Here is a 16,620-nt window from a genome sequence, read left to right on the forward strand (position 1 = left end):
AAAAATATGGATCATCTCAGTCTGATTTTATTAAATTAGAGAAACACATTACTTTTTGCATGTTGTTTTGTGTTGTTTTGCAGTTCATTCCACTGTGGCGGACTAAGGGGACTAAGCCGAAAAGAAAATGAATTAATGAATATTATATTATATTATATTATATTATATTATATTATATTATATTATATTATATTATATTATATTATATTATATTATATTATATTATATTATATTATATTATATTAATATATTTTATTTTTTTATTTAAAGAAAAAATAATGTAAAATAAAATATTGTTGTAAAATATGGTACACTGTTCTTTAATCTTAATAGACTTATTCATCTTATAGGGCATCTTAATAGGATATTAATCAAATTTCTAATTAAACCTCATCTCCTCCATTCCTCTTCTCTTTTGCATCAGGTGGGCATGTTTAAGATCCATCCGGAGATCCCGGAGTCTCTTTCGTCGGAGGCAAAATCCTTTATCCTGTCCAGCTTTGAGCCTGATCCCAATAAACGAGCGATGGCCGGCGACCTGCTCAAAGACCCCTTCCTGCGGCAGAACATCAAAGGCAAGAAGAACAAGATCGCTTTCAAACCCTCAGGTAATGTTTCTGACCAAAACAAACACACTGTTCATCTGCAATGAGTGTGTTTACATGCACATTCTTAACCTGATTATCCTTAATAAGCCAACAATGTACTGGATTATTTATTGGGCTATGTAGTGGTTGTGAAAACCTGTTTACACATTTTCTTTTATCAGTATGATCATAAATGCTTTACAATGATAGTTTATAGTTCATGAAATAGTCCATCCAAATATGAAAAAGTTCTGTCATCATTTACACAACCTTCAATTCTTTGAACACAAAAAAATATTGTAAAAAATTGTGTAAATCTGTAAGATTTGACATCCATATTATTTGTTTTTCCTATGGAAGTCAATTACAGGATTTCATTTTTTTTTCAAAATATCTTCTCTTGTGTTCAACAGAAGAAAAAAAGATTTATAACCACTTGAGGTTGAGCAAGTTGTCATTTTTTGTGTGAACTATCCCTTTAATGTACTTTCTGTGGGTTTACTGAAGTGCGTATATACGATATGTGACAGAAAAAGTGTTTTGCAGTAACTTAGGGGAGGAAATATACACTCTAATAGATGCTTTGCTGAACCAAAGACTTATAAAAATGTATTCTCGTCTCATGCAGTTTGAAGTTGTTCAAAACTCGAAGCTAGTATTGAGATTTTTGTAGCTTTGTATGCTTTTAGCATTTTAGCATTAGCTTTTAGCAAGCTTTGAATGTCATTCTTTCATTCATTTTCCTTCAGCTTAGTCCCTGATTTATCAGGGGTCACCAGAGCAAAATGAACCCCCAGCTTTGAGTGTCTGTCATTATATTTTATAAAGTCATATACCCTAACTTTTAAAATCTTTTTTAATAATATATACTAGGGCTGCACAATAAAACGTTTCAGCATCGATATTGCAATGTGCAAATCCACAATAGTCACATCGCAGGATCTGCAATGCCAGTTATGTTTAAGTTCAGTTTTATTTTACTCATTTATTTGGAAAATTTAGTTTTGAGTCACATTGTGTGGGGTCACTGTGAAGTTTAACCTTATTAGAGTAAAAGTATTTCATTTGATTGTTTTCTTTGTTTTTCAGGCCTGTGACTGGCCTATGAGATTTCACATGTATTTTTAAACCATTTGTGTATAAGAATTTATAACATCTGTAGTATTATCAAAAAATAATAGTAGTTATTTTTAATAAAATGAAGACTATATGCAGTGTTATTTATTCACATTTAATTCATTTCCCTACCCAAATACTGTTAGACTCTCCAAAAAACACTATCTGTTTAATTCATGCAGATTATTTGTTCTACAAAATCAATATAAGACTATGAATTCTTTCCAAATAAATCTATTTAAGTCATCCGGTGAAATTATATTAATTTCACAATATATACCGCAGAAAAACAAAACATCGCAATGTCATCTTTTTCCAATATCATGCAGCCCTTATATAAACTATAATTGTGTACTGGTTACTATAGACTGCCTGAGAACATGCAACACTCACTTTGTCTGTCAAGCAAGAGAGCAAAGTCTATTTATTTCACTGCAGTGAAAATGTTCTTTTTGAAAGTCTAAAAGACGTAACAGAAAGTTATGTTTTTGTCATCAGAAGGTTGCTAGGCAACAGAGGCACGCATATTCAAAGGCACATGAATGGGTAGACGAGGCTGAAATGCATGCAGTGATTTTATGGCCATTTAAGGTACAAATACTCAGAACTGATTTGTGTTTTGTAATTTTAATAAAATGACAATGTTAGAATGAAAATTACACACATACACACACACATTTACAAAAGTCAGGCTACTATAGTCTTATACAGAGATAGACATGCAAATTGTTACATTTTGTTTGTCATTGCTCGAAAATAATCTCTTACAGAGATCTGTTATGGCAATATATGCAAATGACACATATGACATACAAGTTCATATTTGGATTTCACATGTATCAAATATAAGTCAAATGTTAAACTACACTAGTGACTATTTTTGCAGTATTTCAAATGTGTTGCATATATGTAATGTGTTCATATAAGGCCATATATGAATGAGCAATATTACTCTCGTAGCAGCACGATATGGCTGTATATCAGCACTGGTGGGAGGCGTACTTTGGCACGAGGCCGCAAGTCAAGTGCCTTAGTGTCTCACCAGTGACGATATACAGCTATATCACAGTGCTACAAGTGTGATATTGCATTTATACAACAATTTGAAAGCATAATCATGTATATAAAAAAGAAAATCAAAGACGAGAGTCTAAAAACCATTTTGTACGAGGAAGTGCTTTACATTTATTCGCATCTGCAGCTGACATCAGAACAGCAGAAACCATTGCCAGTTCACAAACGTCACTTTAGAGCTAGTATTTGAATGATTCTCTAGCGTAATATCTAAAGTGATGACAAAGAGGTGATTATTTTGCTGACATTTTAAGATTATTAGGCTGAACGGCATGAAATGCCATCAGTCTATAGACATTTCCCAGTATTTCCCTGTTGCAATCGGGACATTACAATAATTAACCCCGAAAAAGCCAAAGCAGCACAAACACTACTGTTGTGTTTGCGATAAGGAAAAACACTAAACACATACAGGCATTTCTTCTTTCTTTCTTTTTACTGAACTAGTCTGCAGTAGCAAAAACAGAAATTTAATTAAAAACAAACAGAGGGCAAACAAAAAAGTAACTTAGGCTTTTACAGAGTGGCCAACACAAAATACAAACATTCCTGATATGTGAGTCTCATCTCACACTCCATACAATACAAATTACTCCATTACTATGCTATAAATACACCACTACAACATACAGAAGAGAAAGATCAACTTAGAAAGTCACTTACCTAATTTAGAATGATTTGATCGGCTGTAGTTTGTAGTTTTATGCTGAGTTTTTCTCCTGTGAGGGCTTATTATGCGGTCTCTGTCACCATCTTATGGATGGACAATGTCAACCATCTTTGCTCTGCTCAATATGACTAGCTAATACAGCCGACACGCTGTATCTGCAAAATGATCAACATCTTAAAATAGGCACTATCCTTATAAATAAACTTCATAGATGCAATCTAAACAGCTACATTCTCACCTATAAAAGACTCAAAAGTGCATTATGTTGTCCAACAGCTGCAATATTTGTCAAACTGTAGTCCTCTGCTCGCCACTCGTGGAACCACTCAGGAATACACAAGAGTGAAGAGGCTGTCTGATATTGCAATATATCATACAGCTATTAGCAAATTAGATTCGAAAGCCAGACAGAACTGTTGTGTATATATATAAATATATATATATATATATATAAATATATATATATATATATATATATATATATATATATATATATATATATATATATATATATATAATGGATAAATATACCTAATATATTTGAACATATACAGTATGTACATATTTATAATTGAGTAACAATTAAAAAAAAAAAGCGACCCCATTTGCAATATTTCAAAAAGCATGTTGCTTATATGACATTTATATATGTAGAATCCAAATATGAACTTATATGTGATATATGTAGTGGCTTGCATGTGAACCTGCTCAATAATGCTCTTATCTCCTGGTCATATCTATGGTGTGCAAGGCATTTTGGGTGTCGTGAGAGAGACCGTTTTGCTGGCAAACACACAGAGCTGTCGAATTCCCCCCACAGTGCAGCATTCCTGCATCTCTCCTCTGTCTGGGAGACTGAAACAGGCCTGAACTGCCCTCAGCCGGACGGATGCTTGCTGGCCAGATTGAGCTTACACTAGAAAAGTGTGTGCACATGCTGTCCATGAAGCACATTCTCAGGGTGTGGTGTTTCACACACAAACATACGCTGGGCTTTCTCAGAAAACATTCCGGGTTTCACTTTGACACTTGCCAGAAGATAATAACAGTAGTGAGTGACGAATGCTTGAAAGCTGTCAACTGCTAAGCAAATATATTGTCTTGTTTCAATAAGTAGTGAGCAGATTAATGTGAGCGTGTTGACAAGCCGATGGGATGATACTCTAATTATAAAACCGTGTACAGTAGTACACTTTTATTTATTTAAAAGAAGAAGTTAGCTCTCCTGGGACATTTGAATTACTATTCAAATATTTCCTGACTGATGATAAACAGAGCAAGACATTTTGAGTGTTTCCTATTATATTTGTCTTCTGAAAAAAAGTCTTCATTTCTTTAGGGTATCTTAAATCATTTTGAGGTCAATATTATTAGTCCCACTTTAGACTTTTTTTTTTATTGGCTACAGAACAAACTACTGCCTCCACAGCCATATCACCCTGCAGCCCAAGACCCTGAACTAAGCAGGGTTGAGTCAGTACCTGGATGGGAGACCACATTGTTGTTGGAAGGGGTGTTAGTGAGGCGAGCTGGGTCATAATGCCCCAGTATAGTAAAGGGGACACCATACTGTCAGTGAGCGTAAAGAATAGGGTTTTAATTAGGGCTGGGCGATCTGACCTAAAATCTAAATCACGATTAATTGATTAACATTTTAAATCAATCACGATTGATGAATAATTATTTTATTTATTTATTTATTTATTTTTTGCCCTCATAGTTCTCTGATTTTTACTTGTGAGAGATCGTTAAATGAAAGGTGCATTATTTGATTTTAAAAGAATTGAAGGAAACGCACACTATCTATAATTTATAATTATTTATTGAACATCAACGTTGAACTACAGAAAACACGAATTGCCTAAAACCAACAGTCACCTTTTTTCTTATAAAAAGTGAAAATAACAAAACTTGCACTTTTGGAAACAAAATTAAATGTTGACCTGGAAAAAATTTGTTAGATTATAGGTTCTGAATGTCGATTTTGATAACTTTTCCGATTATTGTCCAGCCCTAGTTGTAACCCCCGTTGTCCAGGACAAATTCCGTCTACCGGCCCTTACCGATCACATCCTCCCAATCATCCCCGTCCACTGAATTGGCTCTATCACTGTCTCTTCATTCCACCAATAGTTGGTGTGTGGTGAGCGTGCTGGCGCCATTATCCTGTGGCTGCCGTCGCATCGTCCAAGTGGATGCTGCACACTGGTGGCGGTGTGGAGAGACCCCCCTCATGATTGTGAATCGCTTTGGGTGTATGGCCATATATGATAAATGAGCTATATAAATACACGTTATTTTTGTATTTATTATATTATTTTATATTATATTATATAATATAATATAATATAATATAATATAATATAATATAATATAATATAATATAATATATTATAATATAATATAATATAATGTCATGTCATGTCATGTCATGTCATGTCATGTCATGTCAAGTTATGTTATGTTATGTTATGTTATATTATATTATATACTGTTGTTATTAAATTTTACACTGTTGTTCAATGACTTGCCTAATTAACGTAACAGGCCAGGTAAAACCTTTTAATTGCACAATAACCTGAAATCTAACATCTTGTAGCAGAGACTAAATAAATGAGTTATTAGAAATGAGTAGGCCCACTTTTCCTGCAGATTTTCGCAGATTTTTGGCCCATCATTGAGTCTATTTATTTACTTATGTAAATGTGTGTACATTTATAATAATAATTTTTTTGTATTAATTTCAGTAATATTATTGACTAATATGAAAGTGTTTATTTGGTTTATTTACAATGCTTTTTGTAAAGTCATATATTCTGTCTTTTAGTAGAAACATTACACAATAGACTTCGTTTACCAGATAAATGGATCTAATCGAATTTACATTGTAAACATTAAATAATAGTTAAAACAGCATTATTTTTTATTTCATATGTTAAGTTTTTAGTAAAATAATTCTGCATAAATCCAGAGATTTTGTAGAATATTTTTTTTGCAGTAATAGCAAATAAAATGTCTGCAGATTCTGTCTGGTCCCAATAATGAGTTATTAATTATGTTTTAAAATGTGTTGAAAAATCTTCTTTACATAAACAGCCCTTTGGAAATATTTGAAAAACAATTTACATTTTGCCTGTGTTATATTTTAATAAATATGTATTATGAAATGTAATAATTTTTTAACGCAAAGCTGAATTAATAAATTATTGCTTTATACAGAAATCATTTTAATTTGCTTAATTAATATGCATTTTAATATTGCAAGAAATATTTTTTATTGTTATTTGAATGGGGAAAAAAGTTGTGCTGCTTAATCTTTTTGTGAAAACCTCTGTACTTTTTACATGGCTTTTTGTACAATAGAAAGCATTTATTTTAAATAGAAATATTTTGTAATTACTTATTAATTTCTTTTTTTTTTCTTTTTTTAAGTCTTACAAGCCCCACAAGTTTTAAACAGTAATTTATCATTAACATTTATATTGAATTAAGTTTCACTTTACTCCAATGCTTTGTTTAAAATGTAATTCACGTGAAAGATGCAGATAAGTGAAATGTTTCTTTTATGAGCAGGTATATTTTAATACAGACTTTACATCTGAAACATGCATGCAATGATATTAACAACTTAATATTTCCTTTTCTCTACACGCCTGCGATCGGCTGTTTTGGCTTGGATTCTGTATAACAGTGTGGCAAGGTTTGTGTTTCCCGTCTGTGTGTCCTGAGGACTCTTATCTTGTGATCAGTGATGTTTTGACAGTTTCTGGTGGTTGTTTGTGTTTGTGTTCTTGTGCCCTGGGTTTGTGTCCTACTGTGAGTATTTTCCTCATTCTCTTGATTTTTCGTTTGATTTCTGTTTTTCTGTGGTTTATTATTATTTCGCTTCGAGCTTTTTTTTGTGGCATTGTGGCTAATGCTTTACAATTAAGTTCCATTAATTTATTATTTTAATTTATTATTAATTAATTTATTATTTTAACTAATGCTTTAACTGCGGTGAGTACTTTTCATAATTTTTACTATGATTATGTTTTGTAGTTAAATTAATAACAATTCAGTCTTTACCCTACTGTGATGGACACCTAAGTTAAATTAAATTAAATTAAATTTAATTTAATTTAATTTAATTTAATTTAATTTAATTTAATTTAATTTAATTTAATTTAATTTAATTTAATTTAATTTAATTTTTATGTTTTATTTTATTCCTAATATATTTTTCATTGTTTAATCAGTGTACATTATACTTTTAATGTCAGAAATTTGGGAGCTCTTAATTACTTTAATTCAATATTTTTAATAATCCAAGTTAGTCTCGTCAATATTCAGTATATGTCAGACATTAAGAAAATTTGTCATTAAAGTGAGTAAAATGGTTTGAGTTCATACCCATATCATCCCTGGAGCATATTATTGGCCTATGTGATATATGAATATTTTTTTATTACTAATAAAAATTTATTACATGTTCAGTGGATAGCACCTGAGTAAAACTAATTTAATAAAAATACAACCCTTTACTTGAGATCTTACTTAGAGTCAAGCCTAAATAATAATAATCAATACAGTCAAGCCTGAAATTATTCATACCCCTGGCAAATTCTGAATTAAAATTACTTTTATTCTACTTTTTTGGGAAAATAAGATGATTTACAAGGAACCATTCTGGGGGGGAAAAGAATGTCTCAAAAAGCTTTTATTTACATTTGAACAAAAACTATAAGTCAGAATTTGCCTGGGGGGTGAATAATTTCAGGCTTGACTGTATAGATTTATTAATTATGATCCCCTTATTATTTTTCCTTCAGTATTATTTTAGATTATTAAAGATTAGAACATAAGTGAGAACTGCTAGTAAGCTGTTCTGTCTGAATGTGTGTATTTGATTTAATGCAGTGTGTCTCTGTGTTTTAGACTACATCCGCAGTGTTTCTCTACCCGTCCAGCTGCAGACAGAAGCCACAGGCAGCAGCAGCAGTGAGCCGGGCTCCGTCTCTCCAGACTGCGACTCCAAACAAGATGTGTTTTTCGAGAAGAAGAAGCGTTCAAGCTCCGAAAACCTCATTAAACCACCCAGCTCAACCTTTCTCAGGTCAGATCGCAAGTAGTACTGCACTGATTTTAATTATTCAACAGAAATACATGTTTCCACCTTCAATGGTGAAACCAGATAATCATACTTGAACACAAGTTTGACTGCAGTTTCTTTGTAAAATAAACACTATGGGGCAGCATGAAGCTTTCATCCTTTTCACACTAATTCTATTTACATTGACATATAATCACCAAATCAAGGATTGCTTTCATGTAATTCTTTGATCAACACCAAAATAAATACCACAAAACAACTTAAAGGTATCTGATTTCTAATCGAAAATGTTTATATTTATCTATCTATATTTATCTCGCCTATTTATCTTCATTAGGGCTTTTATAATTAATGTACAACAAAACACATCCTAAGTAATGCAATTCAGATTTGTAGAAATGTAGACAGCGCCCACTAGTGGTTTAGTCATCTGAAACCTGCAACAAAATGTACCTGGAGCAATGTATGGTACTACTTATTACTAATACTACATGAAGTTTATTCATAAACTAATTTCGAGAGGACCACGTGCTTATGATTTATCATGGCCGTCTCGTATTAGCTAATCACTGTCCTCCAATAATATGAGCCGTAAGCTACTATAAAAAACCACAGTTTTCAGTCCATTTTATCTTCGTTTGGAAGAAACCCCCCTTCCTCCCCTATTCTCCTCCTTTACCACTGATCGGGCAGCATGGCGGCCCAGTGGTTAGCACTGTGAGCCCCACAGCAAGAACACTGCTGGCCCTGGTCCTGCCAGGCCGGTAGGTGTTTCTGTGAGAAGTTTGTATATTCTCCCCATGTCCGCGTGGATTTTCCCTGGGTTCTCCGGTTCCCTCCCACCATCCAAATATATACAACATACATAACAATCAAGCACTTGTCTAGCCCCTTTTCTCATGTGTTCCCTTTGCTACCGCAGCCGGGGAGTTCTGAGATCCACCGAGCTCAGGCTCCCCTCTCGCTCTGCCAACGGGAGGAAGCAATTCAATCATTGCTCAAAGTTAAAACAGTGATCATAACATTATTGATCAATTTGTGGCTCTTTTTTCGACTCTTGGAAGCTCTAGAAATTAAAAGTGTAAAACAGGAAAAACGTTAGGACCATTGTTATTGTTCACATCCCTCAAAATGGTCTATAATAAAAATGTAAGCTTAGCCTGGGCTGTGATTATTCATAGCTGATGTGCGAAACCAAAAAACAATTTGTGCGGTGGTGTTCACATGAGTTGCTTTTATACACATTCTCATTTTACACACACAGACTAATTGATGGCACACCCTGACATTCCCTCCAGAATTTTAGGTATGAACTTATTGTTTAACTTCCTTATGGCAACATATACAGCTTTGGGCGTTCATTTAAGGTAATTAATAGTCATGCTATACTTGCAAACAGATAATGGCAAAAACATACACAAATCTTTTTTAAAGCATTTTTTTATTCCCACTTTTATTAAGTGGTTTTATCTAGCATGCACTTACTCTGAAATTAATAATTCATAACAATGCACTTCTTGTGTAAATACATGTTTTCACATTGTACTTATGACTTATTAAAAACCTGCATGAATTTACATCTGTAATTAATTTCTGTAATTGCACTGTTTACCTTTCCTTACACCTAATCCCACCCTTAAACCTATCCATACCGCCAAACCTGTCCCTAACCCTACCTCTTTCCCACCACAAAAACACCAGAAGTGTTCTGCTATACGTTATGCATCCAGTAAGTATATTGTTATTATATTTTGATAAAGTACATATCAGTCAAGGACATTTTAGGGTGCCTATTTTACCCTTTTTACAAAAGGTAAGATAAGCCTTTGGTGTCTTCACAATGTGTCTGTAAAATTTCAGCTCAAAGACCCATCAGATTTTTTATTATAGCCTCCAGAATCTGCCCATTTTGGTGTTTGACTACAGTGTAGCTGTTTTTGTAGCCTGTGGCTTTAAATTCTGATGAATTGCTTCTCCCCGCCCACCGTTACCACATGCGTGTCTGCTTCTCCTGCATTATACCACATAAACAGCCGTCAGTGACAGAGACAGACTCGGATGAAGCTGAAATATAGCTCATAGCTCAAACATAGCTCATAGCTCATTTCTGAAATGAGTCACGGACAAATGCCGTTTGCATTACACACACACACACACACACACACACTAGTGATAGGTCATTCTTGAACAATTCATTCATTTTGAACAAATCTTTTATGTGACTCAAGAACGATGAGTCCCCTTAGGAAGTGATTTGTTAATTTGGGCGTGTGCACATTTGTGCAGGTGGGGTAGAAGATTGGTAAATTTTTCGAGTCCTATATCGTGTTTGAGTCGTTCATTCATCGAGAGAAAGACAGAAGCCAATCATATGCATTTAGAGCCGGAAAAAGATTTTATCCGTTCATCTCTCGAGTTCTTGGTTTGAGTCTTTCATTCATTACGTGAAACACAGGAGCCAATCATATGCAGTCAGAGCCAGAAAAAGAATTGATCCATTAATTTCTTGAGTCTTTGGTTTTGAGTCATCTCTTTACATAAACCCAAAGACTCAATAGGTAAACTAATCGTACAATTGTTAGTAGTGTAATCAACGTTTGGGCAAGTTATAGATGTGTTTTAAAGGATATCGTAACATTTTAATGTTATTTTGTCAAATTGAATAAAATGAATGAAATGACTCAAAAAGATTTATTCATTTTGATGAACGAGACTCAAAGGTCAGAGTCAGTTAAATAATCCGAACCTCCCGTCACTAATGCACGCACACATATACATTATTTACAGTATGTGCATTTAAAGACACTATGCGGCCATGGTGATTGTAGTAATTTGGAAATTAGATTTCAATTTTTCTTTCTTTAATACAAACATGCTCTGTTTTAAAAATGTTTTAACTTATAAAACGTATAAAAATCACGGAGAGATGAAAGACATATTTTAATCCCAGTTCATTTGCAAAAAAAAAAAAAAGTTCTGTGGATATATGTATGCATTTTATTATAGCAACATGGCACCAGTCAATCAATTCGGTGGGCGGGGAAAACCGCACTGTTACGTTACGTTGCTGTGAGCCTCAAAGTTTAATAAAATCCTATTTTAACGTCAGGAATTTATAACAAAGAGACTCATTGGGTTTATAAAACTCCAACATGACTGTGGACGCACTATACCTACACACAGTTCTGTCCAAACAGTTTATAAAAGAGGATTTTCATCATCGGAGCCCTTTAATGTAAAGTGAAAACTTTTTTTGCTGTCAGAGATTTCAGCGATGCTGTTTGTGTTTATCCTTTCGCAAAAAGCCGCAAAAAATCCTATGCTATTAGATTAATATATCTACAAGTCTTTAGGCTAATTAAAATCTCTGTCTACAAGGTAGATTGTTAATCAGAGTGTTGTCAGAGTGTTGTGAATGTGTTAAAGGGACAGTTCCACCAAAAATCCCCTCATCTTCAAACTTTCCAAAACTGTATGCGTTTCTTTTTTTCTGTTGATATTTTGGGAAATGATGGAAACCATCATCAATCCAGTCCGGACAGGTTTAACACAGCGATAACAGTGTGTATATGTATGCGGTTATGCTGATGGTTAGCATCTGGAATGTTAATGATGAGACTGTGTTTATGGAGCTGGAGTCGCAGCAGCCACTTCGCCTCTCAGCCTCACAGTAAATCAACCATCCTGGGGATGAATGCGCTGAAGCTTGCCTTGACAGCCCCCTCGACTGCTTGGAAACGGTGTTTAATTAACACGGAGGAATGAGGAGACAGGTGTGCTGGGCAGGTGGATGTACTGTGTGTGTAATGAGATAATGCCTTTTACAGCAGGTACTCTCTGGCCGCTCATAAAATAATCCCATGAACACTTTACTGATGACTTCTTCACCTCGGTTTCGGCACCGTTACATATTAACCACGCTTCCTCTTTGCTCAAATGAAATCATGCTTTAATCACCACTTCAGATTTATTTATACTTTGGCTGCTATAGTTAACATTGAGGTCTTAGATTAATTAAATGAATGGGGAAAAACACAATAACACGTGTGTGTGTGTGTGTGTGTGTGTGTGTGTGTGTGTGTGTGTGTGTGTGTGTGTGTGTGTGTGTGTGTGTGTGTGTGTGTGTGTGTGTGTATTTTAATTAAACTCAGTTTTCATTAGTTTTTAAAAAAAAATCCACAAAGAAAACTTTAAATAATATTTCTTCTTTTACTTAATATATTGGGTAAATTATATATTAATTATATAATTATATAATTATTTATATATAAATTATATATTGCTTAATAAAATTATACTGCAACTTTTACAGTATCATCAAACATTTCATTGTCAATGCCAGGGATGCCAAAATGACAATCTTTAAACCATCCCCATCATTCTTCATCTCCTCTCACATGGGATGGCGGGACAAAAAATTTTTACCACGGGCCCTAGTTTGGGCATCTCTGGTAAATGCAAACATTTACGAAAAGGTAAATTGTATTTTAAAGCGTTAATATTTACAAATCGCTAACAAAAAAATTGGATCATGAAAAGGAAAAGACATTTGTTATAAAGAATGCATTAAATTAATCAGTAAAGACATGTATTATTTTAAAGCTATTTTAAATAATGATTGCTGAAGCATCATGTGTCATTGAAGACTGCAGTAATGATGATGGAAATTCAGCTTTGTATCACGGGAATAAATTAAATTTCAGAATATGTTTTTGAAAGTAAACCGTTAATGGTAGTAATATGCATACCTATGCATGCCAACACTCCTGTTTTTCCTGAGAGTCTCCTGTATTTTAAACCCAACACCTGCCACCCTTTTAGTTATTTCTCCCAGCAAACTCTGTATACATCCCCACCCAACCCAGTTTATAGCTTTTTGGTACAGTCTGTAACACCCCCGGGTACATAGTACAGTTACTAACACCACAAATATCACCGTGTCACCCCCACTTCCCTGGTACTCAACGGTGTTACTCAAGACAAACATTGCGCCCCCCTACACCCCAATATCAACCGTAGGATTATGTGGCAATAATACTACTGTATTAATCAAATAAATGTAGCCTTTGTTACTATAGGAGACTTACTTGAATAACATAAATCTTGTCAAGTCCAAGCTTTTGAAAAGTTGTGCACTGGGCAAAGCAAAATAGTACAATTTCAACTGAGGTGTTCTCAATATGAAAATCATTATCAATAATGTGTGTGCTTCAGTGTTCCAGATGAGAGTCCGACAGCAGAAGACCGTAGCTCTCCAGCCTCCTCTGAGAACAGCGACTCTGGTCTCTTCCTGCTCAAGAAAGACAGTGAAAGACGGGCCATTCTCTACAAGGTCCTCAATGAAGACCAGGATAAAGTAACCTCCAACCTCATGGAGAACCACATCCAGGTGTGTATAATTGTGCACTTGTCTAGTTTTGTGTGTTTGTGAATGTGTGTGAATCCTACAGTGATAGATGTGTCTTTGTCTTGTAGGGTCAAGAGGAGCTGAAGTTGTCTGTGGATCACATTAAACAAATCATCTGCATCTTGAGAGACTTCATACGCTGCCCTGAACGTCGTGTTATGGCCACCACCATCTCAAAACTCAAACTGGACCTGGACTTTGATAGCACATCGATCAACCAGATTCAACTCGTTCTGTTCGGCTTTCAGGACTCTGTACGTGGAGTGTAAATAGAAATGTACATGCTACACTTTAAAATCTTGTTGATGCACTCATTTATTTTGTTCAAAATAGGCTCAATTTGCAAGTCCTTTAGAGGTATTTTATTTTATTTTTCTACAATTTTTTAAACTATTCTTCCAATCTTCAGGTCGAGCGGTAGCAATTTTAGCTTAGCTTAGCATATATCATTGAATCGGATTAGAGCGTTAGCATCTCTAGAACTTCGATGAAAGTTCCTTGATAATGCCTTAAAATTAGTAACTTTCTATTTTCTGCCAGTCCACGATGTAACTACGAAAGAATAATTATTGGAACTCTTTGGTCATTTTTGAGCAAGAAGCTAGTGCTCTAATCTGATTCAGTGTTCTATGCTTAGCTAAGCTAAAAGAGTTCCCGCCAGACCTGAAGATTGGCTAAATTATTAACTCTACAAAAGTTGTAAAATAAGTCTTTTTCCAAACAAATAGTGGAGGGTTTCTCTAAAAAACATATGTCAGACACAATTCGCAATCATTTAAAATCTTGGTAAAATAAGTGGCTTTTTAGAAATTAGAATTAGCTATGCTGAAAATTTTAATTATGGGCTGAAACTGAATCTTCTGGGCGCATTTGGTTAGATCCCAAAAATGACTTATTTTAACCTTTCATGAATGTTGGACAGGTATTTGGAAGCCATTTTAAACCATTTAAAATATAGGACCATAACCCAACCAAAGTGCAGAACTCCTAAACAATTTACTAAACTGTAATTTCATTTAATAATTGTCTGTATTTCCCTTTGTTATTTTGAAATATTGAGAAATCCAAAATAGCAGAGGGGTGGCTATTAGTAACACAGGAATAAGTGTTAGATAATTTTGTTCTCACAAAACCGGATAAATAAAAATAAGTAAATGAGTGTGTTTTCACACCTGCCTTATTTAGTTTGATTAAATCACACTAGTTCGTTTTCCCTCTTTATGCGGTTCGTTCGGGCAGGTGTGAATGTAGCAATCACACACCAAAAGTGGACCAAAAAATTGTACAGTCCTCCTTGAAGAGTTGGTCTCGATACACTTTCCAAAGAACCCTGGAGCGGTTCATTTGTGGGGAGAACACGATCCAAACTAAAACAGACCCAACCGCAAAAAGTACTGTGCCTTTTTGGACTAATTCAGCTGCTGTTGTCTGATGGGCTTGCATTATGGAATGTGGAGAAAAAAATATTTGTTAACATCACGTTACCAACACTTTTTAACAGAGAGAGTGAGAGAGAGTGAGTGAGAGAGAGAAAAAGAAAGAGATGGAAAAAACATTACTGATGAATTGTTGATAATCGTTTTCAGAAGATGATCATGTCGCAGTTTAGCTGAATTAATTCACGCCTCCTCCTGAAGTGACTTGCAACGCTCCTTTGTTGTTTGCAATGCATTAAAACATTGTTTTTCAGCCACGCTTCATTTTCGCAATGTATAGTTCGTGTAAAACAATAGGATGTGTACAAACTATATAGTATACTATGACCAGGGATACAATCAGCCAGCGCAGTCGTAGCTCCATAGTAAAAGGCAACATTTTGTGTTAGCCGGTTTGTTGACTTGCGAGAGTTCCATTGGCATTTCCCTCCACGTAATTCTGACCAACCGAAAAGCAGTTTAGGAAATACGTTCAATTACATCTGGCCAATAAGTGATGTGGATTTTGTCACATGTCTTCATTTTGATTCTTTTCAACTGGTTTGGTCCGAACCACAGATGTGAAAGCACCGTAAGTCATTGGAAATACTTTTACTCAGATTTTAATCATATGTAAACTTATGTAACTCCCTCAAATATAGGATATTGACAAAAGGGCATGATTTTTACATGATTAAGTTCAATTTTGGGAAAAATATTATGTTGCGATTCAATAATTCACGCAAAAAGGTTTAAATTTGATTTTTGCATAATGAAATTTATTTATTTTTTATTTCATGTCATTTATTATTATTATTAATATTAAACAATAAAATTTAATTTAAATACTAAAACAAACTCTGAATTTTAAGTAGCACAAGATAGAAAGACAATATTTATTAACAATAAGTTAAATTATTTTCCATTCAGTTCTTTTTAACAAAATCAAATGTTTACAACATATCAACATCCAAATAATACTATTACATGCAAAACAGGTGCAAAAAGACCAGATGTAATCAGAACTTCAGTGTCTCCCTCCTGTGTTTGCATTGGGTAAAAAGACATCTCTGTTTGTGTCTCAGGTGAATAAAGTGTTAAGGAACCACCACATTAAACCACACTGGATGTTTGCCATGGATAACATCATCAGACGGGCTGTGCAGGCAGCTGTTACCATTTTAATTCCAGGTATATGAAAGAAACTCAAAGATTTCCTCCATGCAGGTGAATAAAAGGACATTGTGACTCCTTTTGTA

The 16,620-nt window shown here is 34.2% G+C and overlaps 1 protein-coding gene across 13 annotated transcripts in view; it reads left to right on the forward strand.

Moving 5' to 3' along the window:
* The window catches only part of map3k15 (mitogen-activated protein kinase kinase kinase 15), a 72,896-nt gene that overhangs the window by 35,628 nt on the left and 20,648 nt on the right, over positions 1-16,620 (forward strand). For 8 of the 13 annotated variants that reach the window (XM_087309628.1, XM_087309629.1, XM_087309635.1 and 5 more), the window contains 5 exons: positions 425-608; positions 8,365-8,542; positions 13,754-13,928; positions 14,015-14,200; positions 16,447-16,552. In XM_087309628.1, the coding sequence (XP_087165754.1) occupies positions 425-608; positions 8,365-8,542; positions 13,754-13,928; positions 14,015-14,200; positions 16,447-16,552 (829 nt within the window). Of the gene's footprint in view, positions 1-424; positions 609-8,346; positions 8,543-13,753; positions 13,929-14,014; positions 14,201-16,446; positions 16,553-16,620 lie in introns of all 13 variants that reach the window. The other 5 variants (XM_087309626.1, XM_087309627.1, XM_087309634.1 and 2 more) reach the window with 1 other exon arrangement.

The sequence above is a fragment of the Danio rerio genome, chromosome 24, assembly GCF_052040795.2.
Source record: "Danio rerio strain M-AB ecotype USA chromosome 24, GRCz13ab, whole genome shotgun sequence".
Lineage (NCBI taxonomy): Eukaryota > Metazoa > Chordata > Actinopteri > Cypriniformes > Danionidae > Danio > Danio rerio.